This window comes from Schistocerca nitens, chromosome 5, assembly GCF_023898315.1.
Source record: "Schistocerca nitens isolate TAMUIC-IGC-003100 chromosome 5, iqSchNite1.1, whole genome shotgun sequence".
Classification (NCBI taxonomy): Eukaryota; Metazoa; Arthropoda; class Insecta; order Orthoptera; family Acrididae; genus Schistocerca; species Schistocerca nitens.
The window spans coordinates 540508780-540527838 of NC_064618.1; the positions used below are offsets into that span (position 1 = coordinate 540508780).

Here is a 19059-nt window from a genome sequence, read left to right on the forward strand (position 1 = left end):
AGAGACAGTGCGCGACAGCTTCAGGCGACAAAACACAACCGCAGGTGTAGTTACGGAAGTGTCGTACGTGAGGGACGTCTGTGTTGCTGTCTGTCTCCCGCTACATCTGGCGACGTTTGAATTCAAATGTGTTTGAATCTTGTCGCTGCAGCACGCGCGACACAGAGCGACAGCCACGTGTCTTCTTGGCAAAGCAGTGGAGCGGATGCGACGGCAGCAATGAATTACTTAACATCTGATTTTGAGAAAACTATTCGGTGAAAAAATATGATTCTTCCGCAACCTATATCTATATCCATAAATGATAAAGGTCAGAATTTATTTTCGTTATTCGTCATAGTCACCGTGCTGCACGAAATTGAGTACATGGCTGCACGAAATTTTTAAGAATTTGCAGAGGTAAAATCACGTTGTGTAGACTTTCCGTATAGTTCATTTAAGGCCATACATTATTGCGTATGAAATGTAACCAATATATCTAAATTGTATTTAAACTTGAGACCAGAAAGATATTTCTTTTCATTCTTGAGATATTGGTTGTTATATCCGCGGACGGGTCGCTCCCGTCGCGTCCGAATCTTTCCTGCGCTTCGGGAATCAAGTGGTCGTAAAAATCGTCGTATCTCATAAAAGGCTCAAGAACTCGAAACGACGAACTTTGGAAATGACAGCACGCAGAAAGGACTATTTTATCATATGATTAACACTCGATACGTTTTTGTAAACGCGTGAGCAGAGCGAAAACAAGGTTCCCTATAACTTACACCATGAGGTTTTGTCCAAATTTTCATAGCCAAACAAAGGGAGAGAAACAGGTAAACGGGTATCAAAGTGACCAGAATAGGGTCTAGCTTGGCATGAAAATATTTAACTGCTTGAAGGTAATCAGGGCAATGAACGAAAACTTAATTAATAAGCTGAGGAAAAATTGAAATATTTCGCGGAAAGTTGCTTTAATGAAGGGTCAAAAATGTCATCTGTTCAGGACCTAGATATTTTGCACATAAAATGTCAAAAAGGCTTCCTTCGAATCAAGTACATTAGGAAGGCAAACGAGGAGTCAGTAAGATCATGCTTTCTGAATAAAGCTTGAAATTCAAAAATGGAAGAAATCAGTCTAATATTTTATGAAATGATTTGTGTAAAAGAAATAAGTAGATCAGAGAAACGTTCTACGTGCCCCTGAATGATGCTCGAAATCATGAACAGAAAATGAGGTGCACCAAACGTTTCCCTAATACTTCTTATTTCGTACTTTTAGACAAATCATTACACAAAACACTTGACTTTCTTTCCAAAAATTTTGTAAGCTTTACTTTTACAGACTATTTAGAGTAATTGAAACGCTTGGCCTTAACGTTGACTACTGATGCATTACGTTCGCAACATTAAATATCTGTATTTCATGGTTCATTGTAATTTATTAGGAATTAAATGTGTGTGATTTACTGAGATAGGTGTGAATATCAGGTTCTTTGGCAAGACCTTAAAAATATACTTAGCGATGCAGTGTAAACAGTATACATAAAACTTAGTATACAGAATTGTAACTGAGCCAGAAAAAATATAAGAACGGGCGGGAATCAAACCCAGGACCTTATCCTCACATGTAACTATGAACTGTATATTCTACCCCTAGCCATAGCCACCTATTGTTCAACAATATCAATCTGTGTGCTTATGTTTGTATTTAGCGTAGTTTGTCATGTAATAGTCATTCCTTCGCATTTACTGGCTGTTCTTGAGCACGCAAAAAAACATTCGTATTTAATTTATTGATGTGATAGTCGAATGCTCCTCTGCTCATTTACGTGTATTCGAAGAACTTGTCCGGTGATCTTATGAAATTCTCCATGGAGATACCTCCCTTTGTATATTTCATGCACAGCATTCCTTTTCGCTTTATTTTCTTAAATTAATTCTGTAGCCTTAACCTCCAGCTACAGTATACTACAGGTTAAGGACGCCGTTTTATAGAAACAGCTGGTTGGATCTAAGCAGCCATCTTGTAGCATGACATGGTCACTCGCACACAGGACACCCACGGTTTTCGCCCAATGTTGCCGCATGTCGATGGTGTGTCGCGTATCCAGAAGTCGCTCGCTTCTGTCGCTCATGTAGGACATGGCCTGATTACAGCACTGCACTACCTGTAGCCGGTAATTTGGACAGCAGACTAAATTTTCAGACATGTGAAGGCTGGAGGCTATGTCCTACACTCTGTGATTAAAAGTATCCAGACACCCCCCCCCCCCCAAAAAAAAAAATACGTTTTACATATAAGGTGTATTGTGCTGCCACCTACTGCCAGGTACTCCATATCAGCTACCTCAATAGTCATTAGACATCGTGAGAGAGCAGAATAGGGCACTCCTCAAAACTCACGGACTTTTATTGTGGTCGAGTGATTGTGTGTCACTTGTGTTATATATCTATACGCGAGATTTCCACACTCCTAAACATCCCTAGGTCCACTGTTTCCAATGTGATAGTCAAGTGGAAACGTGAATCGACACGTACAGCACAAAAGCATATAGGCCGATCTCGTCTCTTGCCTGACAGAGACTGCCGACAGTTGAAGAGGGTCGTAATGTGTAATAGGTAGACATCTATCCAGACCATCACAGAGGAATTCCAAACTGCATCAGCATCCATTGCAAGTATTATGGCAGTTAGGCGGTAGGTGAGAAAACTTGGATTTCATGGTAGAGTGGCTCCTCATAAGCCACACATCACGCCGGAAAATGCCAAACGACGCCTCGCTTGGTGTAAGGAGCGTAGACATTGGACGATTGACCAGTGGAAAAACGTTGTGTGGAGTGACGAATGACGGTATACAATGTGGCGATCCGATGGTAGGGTGTGGGTATGGTGAATGCCCAGTGAACGTCAGCTGCCAGCGTGTGTAGTGCCAACAGTAAAATTCGGAGGCGGTGGTGTTATGGTGTGGTTCTACAGTACAGGTCCAAATTGATGTTTTAAGCACCTCTTTGCCTCCCACTGTTGAAAAGCAATTCGGGGATGGTGACTGCATCTTTCATCATGATCAACCACCTGCTCACAATGCACAGCCTGTGGCGGAGTGGTTAACGACAATAACATCTCTGTAATGGACTGGCCTGCACAGGTCCTGACCTGAATCCTATAGAACACCTTTGGGACGTTTTGGAACGTCGACTTCGTACCAGGCCTCACCGACTGACATCGATACCTCTCCTAAGTGCAGCACTCCATGAAGAATGGGTTGCCATTCCCAAAGAAACTTTCCAGCACCTGACTGAACGTATGCCTGCGAGAGTGGAAGCTGTCATCAAGGCTAAAGGTGGACCAACACCATATTAAATTCCAGCATTACCGATGGAGGGCACCACGAACTTGTAAGTCATTTTCAGCCAGGTGTTCAGATACTTTTGATCACATAGTTATCTTCGAGGTCTCGATTATGTTGGCTTTCAAGAAGATATAACAAGACCGAATGCTGCATATTTTGTCACAATCTACTTCTATACAGCTTGTGATCGAATTTTTCTGTGACCTTCACTATCTCCGGACCTCTCATCCAGTGAATACATCTGATCAAGTGTAGTCCTTCCATGTGTTACGCTTATATTGTCCAGAAGTTTACTTTTGATATATGCATTGTCAAACGTATTCTTTCGCAGTATATTTCCACTTTATCAAACTTTCTTCCTCAGCATTCCATTAATATGTTCCTTTTCCAGTACGACCGCTTCAGTTATAAAATTTCTGAGGAAGTCTGTACTGCTTAACAGACCACTCCCATCTACTTTTAGTCACCTCCAAGGCTTTCTCCTGCAGGCTAAGCTTATGGGCACACCAGCTGAAGCCGAAATCCACAACTGTGGCCAGCAAGCTATTACCATACAACCGTGGTCAACTTAAGATTAAAGTAAGGAAGTGTCTGTGCCTTGTTGCGATTAGTTGTAACTTTTAATGAATGCGTACCTACTTTCACTTTGTGTCGATAAACTCTGATGCCCACGGAGACTTCGGTTCAGATACCGAGATTGTTCTTGTCTTTCAACTTGTTGCTTTACTTAACCTGTTAGTCGGACATTGTGCAATCCTGCTTTGAAATGTCGTGTAGTTAGATTTAGTTAATTAGTTAGTTCCATGTTCCGCATTTGTATTCATCTTAAAAGTGATGATGTGGAACATGTGAATTGAATAAAACATTGCAGAGTCATATGTAAGGTGAGTGGTGACGCGTAAATGACAAAGATAAGTTCTGTATTGTTTCACACATTACATACGAGGGTAATCCCAAACGTAAGGTCTCCTATTTTTTTATAAGTACAGAACTCTGTTTGTGTGGCAGTTGGTCACACGGTTATGAAGAGTGCTTCACGCGCTGTGTGTCAACATGCGCACGCCGCCTGAGGCGCTCAGTCTTGGCTTGGCAGCCGTTGAGAATGGGTCTCCCGTTGGATGTTACCGCCAAGTGCGAATTGCGCGCAGTTATTCGGTTTTTGATCGCAAAGGGCACTGCGCCCATTGAAATCCATCGCCAATTCATGGAAGTGTATGGTGAGTCGTGCATGTATGTAAAAATATTCGTAAGTGGTGTAGAGAGTTTGTAGTTGGTCGGACCGAAATTCACGACGAACAAAAAAGCGGGAGACCATCAATTTCTGAGGAGACAGTGTTGAAGGTTGAGCAAAGCATGCGTGAAGATCGGCGGATCACTCTGGATGATCTCTGCGCGTTGGTTCCTGAGGTTTTCCGAAGCACCGCTCACAGAATTTTAACGGAAACACTGAACTACCGGAGGGTGTGCGCAAGATGGGTGCCACGCATGCTGACTGAGGACCACATGCGGCAACGAGTTGATGCTTCCCGCGCATTTCTTCACCGCCTTGCAGCCGAACAGGAGAAATTTTTTGACTCAATTGTCACGGGTGACGAAACTTGGGCATACCACTTTACACCTGAGACCAAGCAGCAATCACGCCAGTTCATAACTTTCTGAACAGCATGGCGGTGAGCTGTCATGACATGGGCATACAAAAACTGCCACAGTGGCTACGAAAAAGCATAGACAGAAATGATGATTATGTGGAAAAATAGCTAAATGTTCAAGCCATAAACTGATGTAAACCATTGTAGAAATAAACAGGTCTATGTACCTATGAAAAAATAGGAGTCCTTACTTTTGGATTACCCTCATGTTCCTGTGTCAATAAGGGTAAGGATAACGAAACTGAAAGGGCATACATACCTAGAGAGGCGTAGAGAGGGCAGCTGAACCCGCCCCCCTTTTTTTCCCTAGGAAAAACAATCTTCGCTAACTCAACTCTCTCATCCTGACATGCCATACAGACAGACGTTTCAATTCAGAATTAACGTGAAGAAAACCAGAACTTATAGCTGATACTGACTAATAGTAAGTGTATCTAGAGGCATCTGCCGTACTCTCGAAGGTATTTAGTCATTCTTAGTCATTCACCCCGAAACTAACATCAGACCCCCCACCGCCGCAGACAACACAGATTGTGGGTAAGCACTTCCTGAATTTCATAAAATCGAGAAATGTGAAGGGAACTTTCGAGTGTACTAGTGTGCCTGCATAGACTAGCAAAGTGGGTAAGACTGCACAACGTATCCGCCTTGTATGCTGTCGTAAACATTTTTCCTTGTCATAGGCCGCTCTTTCCTTTTGCAATTCAATCTTTATTAGCGGCACGAGACTGCACGCTCTAGCACTGTCGGCAACGTGTGGTTCACAGATTCTGATACGACTCCTCGTACTCCGCGATGTCATGAGTTTTCTTTCGTATCTATCCAGCCCTGACTGATACGAATCAAGATTATGCTACGGTATGTAATGCTTGTGTGGTAGAATAACATGTCTAGACCTTATTGTTCTTCAGTTTCTCGTTAAATGGTGAACTTTTTTCCCTACATTTTCTGAAAAATAAATCCGGTAGGAAAAATTAACAACGGTTCTTGGGTTGCACATAGCTGCAAGCGGTTTTTGAAACATTGTTGCTCATTTACTCATTTATGACTCATCGTGAGGAAGATGATTTTTCACTTCAACGGACTGTTGACAACAGATTTCGTCAGTGAATAAATATATTCGCAGTTTTTGGTTAATATTCCCAAACGATTAAACAGATTCCGGCAAGATGTATGTAAGCGTGTTATCAATGCTTATTACCGAAGTAGGAAGTCACTCCAGAATATCATTCCATAAGACACCAATGAATGAAACTATGTATGTTAATTTATTGACTTTCGTGTCCTCACGGTTGACACTCATTCTTAAGGCAAACAAGTAGCACATACTAAACGTTTTAGCAGGTCTACTGTACGGTCGTTTCAGTTTAATGTTTCATCAATATGGATACCCATGAACTTAGAATTATTTTATGTTGGTGCACTATATTGATTGGTCGTGGGATTTTTGACAGTACAAACATGAATAAACTGCGTTTATTCAAAGTTTACATATAGCCCCTGTATGGAAATTAGTAACTCTTACGAAAACATCATTTACTGTCTTCTCGTTAATGCTATTTTGCTCGAATGGATAATACTCGATTTTTTCAGTCAAATAAAAAACCTTCATGATACTAATCTCTACGGCCACATCAATGATGATAATGTTTTTCACTCATTCTCCGGGTTTGAGTGGTTTCACTCAATAATTGATGGTGCTAGACTGCAAATTCATATTTCAAAAAATGAATAATCACTTTTTTATTTATATTTATTAATGCTTTGTCTCTCTCTTCTAACTGGTTTGAAACCACCACCAATAATTCTCTTTCGGTAAATGCTGAGGTGACGTTAACAGGCAGCGTATAGGATACAATAGTGTTTAATTGTTTGATGACTTAATCCCTTGCTTTCCTAGCACATACTGCCAGTTATCAGAAATACAGGGTGTATCAAAAAGAATCTTCAAATAAAAAAAAATTATAACTATCATGTTATTTGAAATACACTCCTGGAAATGGAAAAAAGAACACATTGACACCGGTGTGTCAGACCCACCATACTTGCTCCGGACACTGCGAGAGGGCTGTACAAGCAATGATCACACGCACGGCACAGCGGACACACCAGGAACCGCGGTGTTGGCCGTCGAATGGCGCTAGCTGCGCAGCATTTGTGCACCGCCGCCGTTAGTGTCAGCCAGTTTGCCGTGGCATACGGAGCTCCATCGCAGTCTTTAACACTGGTAGCATGCCGCGACAGCGTGGACGTGAACCGTATGTGCAGTTGACGGACTTAGAGCGAGGGCGTATAGTGGGCATGCGGGAGGCCGGGTGGACGTACCGCCGAATTGCTCAACACGTGGGGCGTGAGGTCTCCACAGTACATCGATGTTGTCGCCAGTGGTCGGCGGAAGGTGCACGTGCCCGTCGACCTGGGACCGGACCGCAGCGACGCACGGATGCACGCCAAGACCGTAGGATCCTACGCAGTGCCGTAGGGGACCGCACCGCCACTTCCCAGCAAATTAGGGACACTGTTGCTCCTGGGGTATCGGCGAGGACCATTCGCAACCGTCTCCATGAAGCTGGGCTACGGTCCCGCATACCGTTAGGCCGTCTTCCGCTCACGCCCCAACATCGTGCAGCCGCCTCCAGTGGTGTCGCGACAGGCGTGAATGGAGGGACGAATGGAGACGTGTCGTCTTCAGCGATGAGAGTCGCTTCTGCCTTGGTGCCAATGATGGTTGTATGCGTGTTTGGCGCCGTGCAGGTGAGCGCCACAATCAGGACTGCATACGACCGAGGCACACAGGGCCAACACCCGGCATCATGGTGTGGGGAGCGAACTCTTACACTGGCCGTACACCACTGGTGATCGTCGAGGGGACACTGAATAGTGCACGGTACATCCAAACCGTCATCGAACCCATCGTTCTACCATTCCTAGACCGGCAAGGGAACTTGCTGTTCCAACAGGACAATGCACGTCCGCATGTATCCCGTGCCACCCAACGTGCTCTAGAAGGTGTAAGTCAACTACCCTGGCCAGCAAGATCTCCGGATCTGTCCCCCATTGAGCATGTTTGGGACTGGATGAAGCGTCGTCTCACGCGGTCTGCACGTCCAGCACGAACGCTGGTCCAACTGAGGCGCCAGGTGTAAATGGCATGGCAAGCCGTTCCACAGGACTACATCCAGCATCTCTACGATCGTCTCCATGGGAGAATAGCAGCCTGCATTGCTGCGAAAGGTGGATATACACTGTACTAGTGCCGACATTGTGCATGCTCTGTTGCCTGTGTCTATGTGCCTGTGGTTCTGTCAGTGTGATCATGTGATGTATCTGACCCCAGGAATGTGTCAATAAAGTTTCCCCTTCCTGGGACAATGAATTCACGGTGTTCTTATTTCAATTTCCAGGAGTGTATATGCGTGGACGATGTATTGTTGGAAAGAGCAAACTCTCGAGCTTTACATGATTCTCGCCAGGTAGCAGCAGTGTGCGCACACTTCAGTTCTAGTATCCGCCATAGTTCCACGAGTCCGCAGAAATCCGTTCGCCGTGCAGCTCGACAGCTCAGCATGCCCCCTGATGCCCGTCTTGTGTGCCTTGTGTCGGCGTTTACATACAGGGTGTTTCAAAAATGACCGGTATATTTGAAACGGCAATAAAAACTAAACGAGCAGCGATAGAAATACACCGTTTGTTGCAATATGCTTGGGACAACAGTACATTTTCAGGCGGACAAACTTTCGAAATTACAGTAGTTACAATTTTCAACAACAGATGGCGCTGCAAGTGATGTGAAAGATATAGAAGACAACGCAGTCTGTGGGTGCGCCATTCTGTACGTCGTCTTTCTGCTGTAAGCGTGTGCTGTTCACAACGTGCAAGTGTGCTGTAGACAACATGGTTTATTCCTTAGAACAGAGGATTTTTCTGGTGTTGGAATTCCACCGCCTAGAACACAGTGTTGTTGCAACAAGACGAAGTTTTCAACGGAGGTTTAATGTAACCAAAGGACCGAAAAGCGATACAATAAAGGATCTGTTTGAAACATTTCAACGGACTGGGAACGTGACGGATGAACGTGCTGGAAAGGTAGGGCGACCGCGTACGGCAACCACAGAGGGCAGCGCGCAGCTAGTGCAGCAGGTGATCCAACAGCGGCCTCGGGTTTCCGTTCGCCGTGTTGCAGCTACGGTCCAAATGACGCCAACGTCCACGTATCGTCTCATGCGCCAGAGTTTACACCTCCATCCATACAAAATTCAAACGCGGCAACCCCTCAGCGCCGCTACCATTGCTGCACGAGAGACATTCGCTAACGATATAGTGCACAGGATTGATGACGGCGATATGCATGTGGTCAGCATTTGGTTTACTGACGAAGCTTATTTTTACCTGGACGGCTTCGTCAATAAACAGAACTGGCGCATATGGGGAACCGAAAAGCCCCATGTTGCAGTCCCATCGTCCCTGCATCCTCAAAAAGTACTGGTCTGGGCCGCCATTTCTTCCAAAGGAATCATTGGCCCATTTTTCAGATCCGAAACGATTACTGCATCACGCTATCTGGACATTCTTCGTGAATTTGTGGCGGTACAAACTGCCTTAGACGACACTGCGAACACCTCGTGGTTTATGCAAGATGGTGCCCGGCCACATCGCACGGCCGACGTCTTTAATTTCCTGAATGAATATTTCGATGATCGTGTGATTGCTTTGGGCTATCCGAAACATACAGGAGCGGCGTGGATTGGCCTCCCTATTCGCCAGACATGAACCCTTGTGACTTCTTTCTGTGGGGACACTTGAAAGACCAGGTGTACCGCCAGAATCCAGAAACAATTGAACAGCTGAAGCAGTACATCTCATCTGCATGTGAAGCCATTCCGCCAGACACGTTGTCAATGGTTTCGGGTAATTTCATTCAGAGACTACGCCATATTATTGCTACGCATGGTGGATATGTGGAAAATATCGTACTATAGAGTTTCCCAGACCGCAGCGCCATCTGTTGTTGAAAATTGTAACTACTGTAATTTCGAAAGTTTGTCTGCCTGAAAATGTACTGTTGTCCCAAGCATATTGCAACAAACGGTGTATTTCTATCGCTGCTCGTTTAGGTTTTATTGCCGTTTCAAATATACCGGTCATTTTTGAAACACCCTGTATGAAACCACACAAAATTCGGCTACACCAAGTTCTCCCTGAAGGCGACAAATAACTATGTGTGGGGTTCTGTAATTTAGTTCTCGGCAAGATGAAGGATACCAGTTTTCTTCCACGCTTAGTGGTTAGTGACGAGGCAATATTCCATTTAAATGGGAAGGCAAACCGTCATAATGTGAAAATATGGGGTACGGAACTACCACACGAAGCTGTACAACATAAGAGAGACTCTCCACAATTTAATGTGTATTGTGCAGTTCCATGGGAATTGGTGTGTGGTCCATTTTTCTTCGCCGAGAACACTGTTACAGGAAGCACTTATCTTCGCAGTGGACCAATTGATTCAGCCTTACATTACTGGCCTCCATGGTCACCGGGCCTGACTGTATGTGATTATTTCTTGTGGGTGTTTATAAAACACTCAGATTACGTGCCCCTCTTACCAGTAACAATGAATGAACTGACATCGCATAACAGCAGCTATGGAAGTTGTAACTCAAGACATGCTCGCTGCAGTGTGGGAACAATTTGAACACCACATCGACATACGCCATGAATCTCAAGGGGGCATATTGAACGCCTACGAAAAGGTACGAAAAAAAACTTTTTGAGTTGCCCGTTCGTCCAAAAACAAAATTCATGGTATATGTTTGTTAGTTTCAGAAATATAGACGTGGAAAATCGGATGATTCTTTTTGATACACCCTGCATTTTTTCGCGAGAAATATTTGTCATCGTTAATTAATTTTCTTCGAATTTCTTTAATATAGTTTCAGAATAGGAATCATCCTTCCAGGTACTGTATAATGTATGTTGCGATTAATTTATCTCCAAAATCACATTTCATGTAGTCGTACAATTTGTCACATTACCGCGCAACTGAACGTTTTGACATTTTGATCCAGTCACGAAGTTCAATATTAAGTAAACGCAGTATTCACAAGCAAGGACGAAAATCTTAACTGTAAGTTACTTACTGATACTAAATAAAAAGCCGGCGTGGGAACGACAATAAGAGCGACGAAACAAAATAATGATTTAAAATTCCCAAAACGACAACAAAGTGCAGTCAACAATAATTTAAAAACAAAACGGTCAACTGTTCTTGCTAACTGGATCAGTGGAGTCCAATTGTCGCTCCTAGCGGTGCAGAGGGGTGCGAATTTGGTTACAGACTTATTACAGTGTTGTCTAGAGATACCTGAAACTGAAGTACCAATGACTGAATGGTATTTCTTCATACATGTGAAATACTATACTTGCTGCTTTTAGTAGGCTGTGAACTGTAAACACGTTTGTTTGCCTGAGTGTGATTTGTACGTTTTTAGCCGGTGACGTAATTTTCTGCACAATATGTTTACCTTCCACACAAATAAATGGTTAAATAAGTATTTGAGGTTTACATTCCAATGAGTTTACATTTATGGAGATCGTCACACCTTTTCAATAAAAGAAGTGCAAACAGTCGCTTAAATTTTGCAATTTTTCTCTTTGCTCCATAAACGGATAAGGTAACTTTTAAGTTTTACGCTCGAGTTTGTATTCGAACGATACATCAGTTTAATTAGTCCGAGGTTAATTGCATCCAGCACAACTTAATCTGCAGCAATGTAGTAATCAGTTGTAAATGATGACTAGATGAATAAGTCTGTTTAGTATGTAATTAAAGTAACATGTAAACTTAGGCGTACTCTCTGAGATGTTTACACGTCCCTCTGGGGGTAGGTGTGTCCTCACTCTTGGAATATGTGTATCCCCGTTGTATACCTCTGCTTTAGTTCGACCAGTGGAAGTACTACAGACTGTTTTCATGCAGAAGATTGAATGGATAGCGCAGTCAACTAAACCACCAAAAGAGTTGTTTCAGTTGAAAGAAGGAATACATTTATCAACTGACAGTAAACTACGGAATGTTTTCACTTGGAAATAAAGTATGATTAGTTCATTCAGTACGCAAAACTAGAACTGACTGTATCAGTTGTTTTCATTCGGTTGCTTCTGCAGACTTGTTTCACTCGAAGGAAATAAATGAATAATAATTCAAACGAAACGTAAGGCTACAACCGAATGAGTCTATTGTTTTCCAACAGCCGAGTGAATCGATTGTTTTCACTCAGTTGTTTCCATCACTACGCTCAACTCAGAGGTAGCCGGTTGGAATCCTGGTGGTGCAAAATATTTTCGTCTCTGGTTTTTTGGCCCACAGGGGGAGAAGAGGTCGTGGCGTACGGTTCGTGATCACCAAACCTATGGGTGAGGGCGTATGCAGTGTTGATGGTGATCTGTACATCGAGCTCGACTGTGCCCTTTTTGCAATTCGCGAGGAATAGGTTATGAGCCATCCTGTCTAATTTCCGCTCATCTTGGCCATCCATACGACACAAACACACAGTTGAAACTGCAGCACAGGTCACAGGTAGGCAATGGTAACCAACCTCTACTAGGACCCTTGAATACAGGATTGGCTGATTAATCGTCTGCAAAAAAGTCCACTTTCTGTCACCTGATAAAAATAAAATTTGGTGCAGTGGTCAGTTCAGTGGAAATGTCAGTGCTTATTACATACCTACAGGTGTCTCTGGGCCTTCCTTCAACCTGAGCACTATTTCCGCCTGGCCGTCCGTGAGGAACCTGGGAGGGCTGTTGGCAACAGTGGCCGCCGGAAAGACGGCTGAGATCAGCAGAACCAGCGCCGCGCCCCGAGAGGCACTCCTCGTCTTCCGCTCTGCAGCGGAATCTGACCGCACTCCTGCCATCCTCTGCGCAACGGGGCAACATGGGCGCAATGGCTACGCCTGTGTGTGCGTGCGTGTGTCACCTGACGCAGAGGACTGTTGTAGAAGATGCCCGCATCTCAGGGCTTCTGTTTCTCCTTTTGTTCTTCGTCAACCTGATGCGTTACCTGCAGAGAAGTCGCATCTCCCTGGAAGAAAAGAAAATTTTCTTTTGTGAATGTTGTAGTGAGTAGCATACAAGAATTGGGCAAAAATACTGGAAAACTGCAAGAAATGCACGCTTGAATATAAATGCAGATGCTAACATAGCCTGCAGGTTGCTGTGGTCAGAACAGTATTCTGTGGAGTTGTGGGTGCATTATGTCGGAATTAAGTGAAAACGAAAGTGGGTAAATTCTTGGTGTTCGTGTGGGTGTTTCCACAACCAAGTTAGTTGAAATGTTTGATGTTTCAAGAGGCATCTGTAACACCATAGCTTACACACTACACACCTTTTGTTGATATGTTTTGTCTCTCCCACATAATCTCTTTGGTTATCTTTGAGGTTGAACAATTTTGTTTAAATAATTTTTTGTAGAAATGTCAATATGTGCAAATGTTCTGTTTTGTTTAATATGTTTGGTTACTGTTATGTAAACTACTGACCTTCACTTGGGGTTCTTAGTTATTTTGTATGTAAAAGGCGTTGTGGTTCCCCTATGGAACGGAACTTTGAAGCGCGTGCAAAATGTGGTTGGCATGGATAAAAAGGTGGAACCAAGAGTCAGTCGGGGACGAGCTACCAAACTATCTAAACTGCTCATGTAAAAGTTGTGTATTGTGCTGGTTCCGAGAGAGGCTTTTCCCGACGCTTTCCAATGCCTCGGATGGATGGATAAAGAGTTGAAACTATTCTGGAATTGGTATCTCTCATCGCCACCAAGAAATGACAGAGTCCAGCAATTCTACCTGCAAATCCACCTACCAACATGCAATCGCCACCACATTGCGCAATCACTATAGTAATGCACAGTGAAGGATCAGCTCATAGGATGTTATGGTGTACCCAAATATAAGGTAAAATTTGACTGAACTCTTGTACCTACCGTGATTTATCCTCAGTCACATGTCCACTTAGGGTCCCTCTCACGCTAAAGTCTTTACCGAGTGTCCTTTATTGAAGGCATATTAAAATTAATATGGCAATAGAGCGTGCTAAAATTAATATTATTTGTTGAAAGGACCTACAAATATCTCAAATTTGTGTTTCACTGCAGTAAAAATTCAGAACTGCAACTGTTGAGAGTTATATGTTCATGCTTGCTAAGTACTTGTTTCTCTAGTGGATCAGAAGTGTGTTTAGTTTGCTCTGCTACAGTGGTCAAGATTAAGGGCCCCCCTCCATTGAAAGTAGGTCAAATACACAAAGTTACTCAATTATAGAAAGTTTTAATTACTCTTGCTATTCAAGTCAAATTCTGTACAATATTGGGTTCCTCTTGTGTATTGAAAGTGCATATTAATGGTGTAACAGGATTCACAGTTTGTTTATTATGCCCATGCTAGATAACGATTAATAGAAAGACCACTATCTACGAAAACAGTAACTTCTTTATTCAAAAGACAGTGAAAAGTAATCTGTTAGTGAATTCCATTTAAATTTCATTCTAAGTAGAAAGGTGTTTAGTAGTGAGAGACTTAATCTATGCACAATAACTAATTTTGCTGTGAACTATATCCATATTTCATGTCAGATAGGAATATGTTTGAAAAGTAATTGGTAAAAGAGAGACTGAACCTATGTCCAATTTATGATGCTACAGCGAATATTAATAGTAATGTTATTAAGACTATTCAGTTTCAATAAGCCCTGTAGGTAATAGTGTGTATTGTTATCTGTTATATTTATGCAAATAGTTTGGTCTGCTCTGTCAACTCTAACCTTAACTTGAGCATACGCAGGTGCCAGAGTTCATTGCACTCTCGTGTGACAAAGTATAGGCTGTGATTGTCCATTGAAGTTACTTATTCTCAGTTTCTTGAACAAGAATGTTACTCATTCTTATGCCTAATTAGGCGCGACAGTTGTTATTATCATTTAGATAGTGAGGATAGGTAAATTATTATTTGCTATTGTTTAAATATTTACGTAATTCTGACCTTCATTTCCGATAAGCCACCTCCATTAGGTACATCACGGTCAACATAACTTAATTCTTTTCAGAGGGTAACACTGCCCTGATTCTTTATAATGCAATTACTTTAATAAAAATGATTTCATTTATACGAACTACCTCCAGCTTTGAGGTTATGGTACAACAGTAAGATTTATAACGTATTCAGGGAAAGTGGGAAACTATTATAGCTAAATCACACAGCTGACGAAAGTGTGTTAAGTGATCGCGACACACGGTCCCTGAAGAGGACTGTGACGGAAAATAAGGCAACGACAGCTGTAAAAGTCACTGCAGAAGTGAATGTCGCACTCGTGAACCCTGCCAGCGCCAAAGCAACACGAAGGGAGCTCCATAAGCTGGGAATTAAATGGTGATGTGGAATAGCAAAACCACTCATCAGTGATACAGATGCCCGTAACAGGAAAACATGTTGCCGAAGCCAAAGACCTAAACTGTGGAACTAGGGAAGAAAGTCATTTGCTCGGATGATTATTATTTCACGTTGTTTCAAACTTCTGGCCTAGTTTACGTCTGGCGTACGCCGTCTGAAGCGTACGACACAGCTGCCTGCTGCTAAGAGTCAAATGTGGCGGGGGTTCGGTGATGATTAAGGCGGCCATATCGTGGTATTCCATGCGCCCCTGGTTTACTCTTCAAGGTCACATTACTACCAAGGATTATGTGATCATTTTAGCTGATACGGTCCATCACATGGTACAATATTTATTCCACAATGATGATGCAGTATTTTAAGCTGACAGCGTCCCTGTCCCCACAGCTCATATCGGCCAGGACTGGTTTCGTGAGGACGAGGAAAAATTGTCGCATTTCCTCAGGCGACCATAGTCAACTAGATCTCAATCTGATGAACTTGCCGCTACTCTGCAGGGAGGAATGGTATGGGACTCCCTTGAAAATCATACAGATCCACTATTTATCCATTTCGAAACGAAATGAAGCTGTTTTGAGTGCCAACCGTTTTACTACATCGTATCAGGTGTGGCGATCTGTTGTGTTTTTGGTTTTTCTGTATTTTTGTCCACGCTCTGTATGTAGTAATTGTATCTTACAGCACACAGCTATGTTAATACGCCCACATTTTAGAACAGCTTCTCTTCCGTGGTTAGAAGTGACATCGACAATGTGTCATGTGACAACAAGTATCCTGATATTTCCGACATGAATGTTAAATTAACAATGACACCTTTTACTGTGTGAACAGTATCTGCAGTTTGTACAAAATAGCGGGAGATAACAGAAAGGGACGTTCAGGACTTCTAGTACAGTATGAGAGAAAGCAAAGGCAGAATTCAATGTCCTGTCAACAAGAAAATCATCTCTCCAACAACTAGTCGACGAACGCTTTCCTTCTGAGTAAGAAGATACAACGTTTTCCGTTTTTCCTTTTGCAGGACCTGCCAAAGGAAACTGAACTCTTAGCAGAGGTTGTTAGTAGTGATCTCGCGGTTGCACCGTGTGATTACAAGTATCCGAATAATTCCCGAGACGCGTGTTGACGTGAAGGAGACATCATTTCTCTCTTACACAGCGCGTGCAGACTGCACAAAATCAGAAAGGATCATTCCACTCTTCTAGTATGAAAACAAACAAGCGGTCACATCGACAATAAAGTCATTAGGATTAACAACGAGTCGAAGATCGCCATCGTATTTCCTAAGTTTTAACCACATTCGTTTCTACTAGTTTTCGTATGGGCGCTGACAATCTCGTCGCTGAGCGCCCGTAACGCACAAACCAGCACCATGTAAGACCGCTACGGGAAATCCAGTTGTTTTAGAAATTACTGTATTACTTACGGTGCTTGTCTGCCCCGTGGCATTTTTTTTTTTTTTGCCGCAGCGGCTATTTCGATGTTGTCTTGCAGTCAAGGCCGATGCGAACTTTCACGGAATAGTGCGGAAACAGTCTTCAAGTTTCAGGAAAGAGACGAATGAAACACCCTAGCGAGCAGAGACCGCCGGGGCCGGCCGCGGTGGTCTCGCGGTTCTAGGCGCTCAGTCCGGAACCGTGCGACTGCTACGGTCGCAGGTTCGAATCCTGCCTCGGGCATGGATGTGTGTGATGTCCTTAGGTTAGTTAGGTTTAAGTAGTTCTAAGTTCTAGGGGACTGATGACCACAGATGTTAAGTCCCATAGCGCTCAGAGACATTTGAACCTTTTTTTTTTTTTTTTTTTATAGAGACCGCCGGGAATTACTAGGACACCCCCTTCCTCTCTCACCGGCGAAATATAAACATGGCTTTAATATATGAGGCCAATATCTGTCCCCAATTCCCCCAACGACACTCTCCTTTCCCTGCTGCATAACATCATCACTAGAGTAGAACAAGACCTGTTGTGATCTGGTGAGACTACATTCAGAGCATTTTAGTAGCTTCCTGCGATATTTTATACCGCAGATGTATTCCTCTGTGCTTCATGTGTTGAACGAAATATAACATTCGGAAAAAGAAAAGCTCACTTTCTGCGCTAGAAAAAAGAAGAAAAGTGAAATTTGGAGGCCAAAATGTTTTTTCTCTCCAGGATATGGCATGTTCTCGATTTGCGTGGAGTACAATACAGCGAAACAGACGATCATAATTGAAACATTATGATCGGTGCAATTTTGCAATTCATTTGGCATGTCTGCACAAGAACGCCTTACAACGAGAAGAAATGACTATCTTGGCTGTTAAAACTGATTGACCAATTTGACGATGGTTTTGGAAGATTTACAATATTATTCTCCTCGAATGCTGGCCCTGTGTTATATTTTACGCTAACAACCCAAGAATTCAATTCACATAACTCGTTTTTCCGCTTTAATTTTGCCAGTTACTATTGAATATGAACATCCCGGACAAAATATTAGTCACTCCCAAGAGATATCACGCTAACCCGTGTAACACCGCCTCTACCGTTGATGATGCCTCAGTATGGCGAGAAGGAGTGTCCACAAGTTTCGTCCGATATGCAGTATACATTTTATGTCACCCACTGAGAATTAAATCCTACAGATCTAACAAATTACAGTGATGTTGATTACTAAGTTTAGCCCGCTGTTTCGAACAGTCCCTGACATTTACAGTTGAGCAGACTGAAGGGACCTATGACAATTTTTACCAATGCTGGGATTCGAACCCGGCTACCTGCTCTTTAGGCATATGCACTGACCACTACGCCACCCTGGCACAGTGACTTTGCACAAGAGCACACTCTGCCCTACCACACCTCCCTTTGGAAAATCCAGATTTCTATTCACGCTTCTGTCCATTTGGTATTCCTCCAAACTCGAACAGTATTGTATAGGCTCTCCAAAAAGAATTGCTTTTTCGCAAATCATAGACTATTTTTTAAGGGAAACTGAGTGTAAACTAATAAAATATAACATGGGATAATTTTATGCTAGTCTCATACAGTACAGCTCCAAAATAATGACAATAGTCTCATAGGAATGAAAAGTTCACCACTTCAGCACATTTGATATGTTTGTATGATTTCCAGAATGAAATAGGTCATCTATGAAGAAGGTACAACAATGTTAAAAAGTATTTGATTGCCAAAAGGCAAGAAAATATGTTATGAAGGAAGGCGTCCTATGTCTATAACTATTAATCTAGTACTCAATGGGCCCAGGAAATCAGACCTTCAGTAACCACAGGAGAAGGTAATTACAAACGCAGCGTGATGTCGATCGGACTAGAAAGGGTAAGCAAATGGGAATAACCGTTGTTAGAGAAACCATTCTTTGGTTGCAGCGAATTAGGGAAATCTAAATATATTAGTAAGACGTTAAGGACACAATAATAAAATAAGTCGTGAAAAAATAACACATCAGTTTACCAACTTATTTATGGAGCCATGTCAAACTCTGCATGTTGGCACTAGAATTTTTTAACGAGCCTCCCGTAGAAGTAATCCCGTGTATAAATATACGTTCAGAAACAAATTAAAAGCCTGCTGTCGATTCGCAACGATGCACGGAAAAAAAGAAATTACTCTATATAGTGTGTGTTATGTTTGCCTTC

General features: G+C 42.8%; 1 protein-coding gene across 1 annotated transcript in view; it reads right to left on the reverse strand.

Moving 5' to 3' along the window:
• The window catches only part of LOC126260154 (cadherin-23-like), a 370016-nt gene that overhangs the window by 263233 nt on the left and 87724 nt on the right, over positions 1-19059 (reverse strand). Inside the window, exon 2 of the mRNA XM_049957412.1 lies at positions 12707-13063. Within this exon, the coding sequence (XP_049813369.1) occupies positions 12707-12896 (190 nt within the window). The 5' untranslated portion in view covers positions 12897-13063. The remainder of the gene's footprint in view (positions 1-12706; positions 13064-19059) is intronic.